Consider the following 3,971-nt stretch of genomic DNA (forward strand, 5'->3'; position numbering starts at 1 on the left):
GATTAAAGTTTAAGTAAATAATGTATATTTCATATATCAGTTTAAGTAAATAATGTTTATTTAATATAATATTATGGTATTTAATATAATAACGCTTAACTATAACAATGAGGTCTGTTATAAAGGCAAACTTGTGGAAAAGAATAGACGTATATAAATGTAAATTGGGGATTTTTATAAACATAAAATTTTTTATGTTTTATTATAAGCTGGAACAGTCAAAGACTTTTGTGGTTGTTGTGATATTTGCGCTCAGGCCTCTGGTGAAGAATGTGGAGGAATATTGTTAAATACTAAAAAATGCGGCGACCAATTAGAATGTGTCAAAAAGAATAATACTGACTTAATGGGAATATGTATGAATCGTTTTATGTTTTTTTTTTGAAATGTTTTTTTATAAAAATGTATAATAAAACAGAATGAATAACAATTTTTTTATTAAGGTCGACCCAAATGCGGACCAATTTGTAAAAGGTTTTGCCCATATGGGTTTTTACTTGACGGAAATGGATGTCCAACTTGTCTTTGTAATAGTAAGAAATCTTTTTTTATTTTTATTAAAAAAAAAATAAGAAAAATTGTGAAAAATATTTTTCTCTAAAGGTCAACCAATATGTGGACCAGTATGCAAGATTTACTGTAAAAACGGAAACGTTCTTGATGGAGCAGGATGTCCGACTTGCAGTTGCTACAGTAAAAAAAAAAGAATTTTTTTAATATATGAGCAAATAAGTTTAAGTAGAAAACTTTTATATTTATGCAAAAAATTTTATTTAGAAATACCAAAATGTGTTGCTTTACAATATTCTGTTAAAGATACAACTTTTAAGCCAACATGTCCAAAGAGTATATGTCCATTAATTAAATGTGCTTATGGGGTGGTACTCGATCAATATGGCTGCGGGACATGCAAATGTCGAAGTAAGTAATTTTGAAAAAATAACTGATAATTTAGTTTTTTTAGATCATAGTTACTGAAGCTATAAACTTTTTTTACTCTATATTATTTTATATAAATGCAAGGTTAAATTGAGAATAAGTTTTAATAAAGAAGAAAACTTATTTATAAAGTTATATTGAAAAACGCAAGAAGAGTTTTATATAAAACTTTATATTTAAAAAAAACTATTCCATTAAATCTCGGTCATTCTTTCCTTTTTTTCCTTTTTATTAGTAACTTAATTTTCATTGTTATCCTAAAGCTTTGATTTTTCTAAATAACAAAGTTTTATTGGTAACTTGAACAACAACAACATCAACAACAACAACAACAACATTAACAACGTTTGTTATTGTTGTTATTTTTGTTATTTGATATATTTAGTAGACTAGATCACAAACATGTATACTAGATGAGTGTTTTATACTTTAATGTATAAAATAAGAAAATGTTTTAGTTTTATAAGAAAAAAAAAAAATTATGAAATGTTCCAGCCCATTTTATCAACAAATTTCTTTACGTTCATTGAGCGTTTCGTTACTCTTAGAAAAATCTTAAATTCACCTTCTTTTAAATAAAAGTACAAAGTACAGTATTATTTTATTTCTTGTTAACAAAAAGCTAACGCTTTTAGGCATAAACTTAAGTATTACTCATAAAGGAATAAACTTCAAAGTTTAAACTTTATGAGTATTAAGACTCAACCAAATTATCAAACTTACTCGCACTTGCATAAATATTTTTTAAAACATTTTGTTGCTATACTACTGTAGATAAAGTTAGTACTCTACTGTAGGTACAGTTTTTACACTACAGTTGATACAGTTGCTGCACTACTGAAGATACAGTCACAAAACAACTATAGATACATTTACTGCACTACTCTAGATACAGTCACTACACTATTGTAGATGCAGTTACTGCAATACTGTAAATACAATTACTACACTACTATAGATAGAGATACTACGCTACTGTAGATAAAGATGCTACACTACTCTAGATAGTCTCTACACTTCTGTAGAAACAGTTACTACACTACTTTAGATACAGTTGCTGCAATGCTGTAGATACCGTTACTACACTACAGTACAGTTACTACACTAGATACAACAATAGTTATAAAAAAATAGATTAAGACTAACAAAACAAAATTTAAAAAAAAAGGTTGTTTATTACAAACAAACCATATTTTAACGTTTACTAAAGCTTATAATAATATAAAAATAAATTACATAAAAGCCAATCTGAAGCAGTGTATTACATTGATTTAAAATACCACTGTATTTATAGTATATTATAGTATATGTATATAGTATATTACCATTTAAACACATATACCTTTTAATATTACCCTAATTATAGTTAATAAAATAGATAAGCAATTATATGGAAGCCAAACTTACGCATTGTATTATATAAGTTCAAAATCCCCCTGTATAGATGGTATATTAACATTTAAACACATACATCTTTTGATAATACCCTTTTTATAGAACAAATTATTTATTCTAAAAGGATGATACAACTATGTAAACTGTCAAAGTAATACTATACCAACAATATTTTTTCTGCGTTTCAAAATCAATGACAAAAAACGCATCAACGAGCATTAATAATAATAATGGTATTAATTTTGGAATTGATAAATACATAAAGCATTTGTATTTCCAGTTTTAATTTTTTTTCAATTCCAGTTTACAGTTAAACACATATCTTTTAAGTTTATATTTCCCTATTAGTAATACAAAATTAATCTCAATGTTTAATACAACCTTTTAAAATGCCAAAGAACAAATTAATATAATAGCATAATACAACTTACAATATAACTTAAAAAACTAGCAAAATAAAAAAAATCATCTAAAAAACTTCTACCTAACAAAAAATAAAATTTGCACCGTTAGTTACCAATAGTATTTTTTTTTTTTTTTTGCATTTCAAATTCTCTGTATTAGGGAACGCATAAATGAGCATTATTGATAATAATAATAAGTTCGGTAATAATAATTACATGATGCATCTATAATTATTATACTATTTAATTATTATATAATCTGATAATCTATTATTTAGGTGTTCCTCCGTTGTGCAGTATAGATGGATGTTGTAAAGTACCTACGCGTTTTTGCAACAAAAATAACAAGTAAGTTAAAGTTATTATTTATTTATTTACTTATTTTTTACTATTAAAATTATATATATATATATATATATATATATATATATATATATATATATATATATATATATATATATATATATATATATATATATATATATATATATATATATATATATATATATATATATATAATATATATATATATAATATATATATATATGTATGTATGTATATATACCAAAATTTAGAAAAAACGACTTTTAATGGATCTTAAAATTTCATATATATATATATATATATATATATATATATATATATATATATATTATATATATATATGTATAAAAGCTTCTTTAAGCAGCTTTGGACTGATATTTATATATTTTATTTTTAGTTGTTGTATACACGATTCAACATGCTTTTCAAAACCTGGATGGTACAGAAGTTAATTAATATAAGATTTTTCTCACGCAAAACATTTTTGGAAAATGGAATAAATTTGTATCTAAATATTGTTTTTCTGTTATTTAAAAAAGAATAATTTAAAGAGTAAATGTTAAACGATAAAAAAAATCTTAATACCATAATGTTGAATTTTTTTTAACAACGTAAAACAAAAGTTATTGACCTTATTTAACCAAAATGATGAAGTTTTTAGGGTCAAGACTTGAGACTTGAGAATTGAGACTTGAGTCTTGAGACTTGAGTCTTGAGACTTGAGTCTTGAGACTTGAGTCTTGAGTCTTGAGACTTGAGTCTTGAGACTTGAGACTTGAGTCTTGAGGTTTGAGACTTGAAAAAACCAATGATAATTGTTTCAAACTTTAAAAGCCATTAATTTCAGTGGGCATATGAACGTGTTTTGTAAGTCTTTTTTAAAGGTCCCGTAAAAAAATTTTAACCGTT

The 3,971-nt window shown here is 24.4% G+C and overlaps 1 protein-coding gene across 1 annotated transcript in view; it reads left to right on the forward strand.

Moving 5' to 3' along the window:
• The window catches only part of LOC105846765 (antistasin-like), a 6,453-nt gene extending 2,801 nt beyond the window's left edge, over positions 1-3,652 (forward strand). The window contains exons 2-7 of the mRNA XM_065788973.1: positions 210-356; positions 444-533; positions 604-693; positions 778-921; positions 3,017-3,086; positions 3,460-3,652. Coding sequence (XP_065645045.1) covers positions 210-356; positions 444-533; positions 604-693; positions 778-921; positions 3,017-3,086; positions 3,460-3,514 — 596 coding nt within the window. The 3' untranslated portion in view covers positions 3,515-3,652. The remainder of the gene's footprint in view (positions 1-209; positions 357-443; positions 534-603; positions 694-777; positions 922-3,016; positions 3,087-3,459) is intronic.
• The last annotated feature ends 319 nt before the right edge of the window (positions 3,653-3,971 follow it).

This window comes from Hydra vulgaris, chromosome 01 (assembly GCF_038396675.1).
Source record: "Hydra vulgaris chromosome 01, alternate assembly HydraT2T_AEP".
NCBI lineage: Eukaryota > Metazoa > Cnidaria > Hydrozoa > Anthoathecata > Hydridae > Hydra > Hydra vulgaris.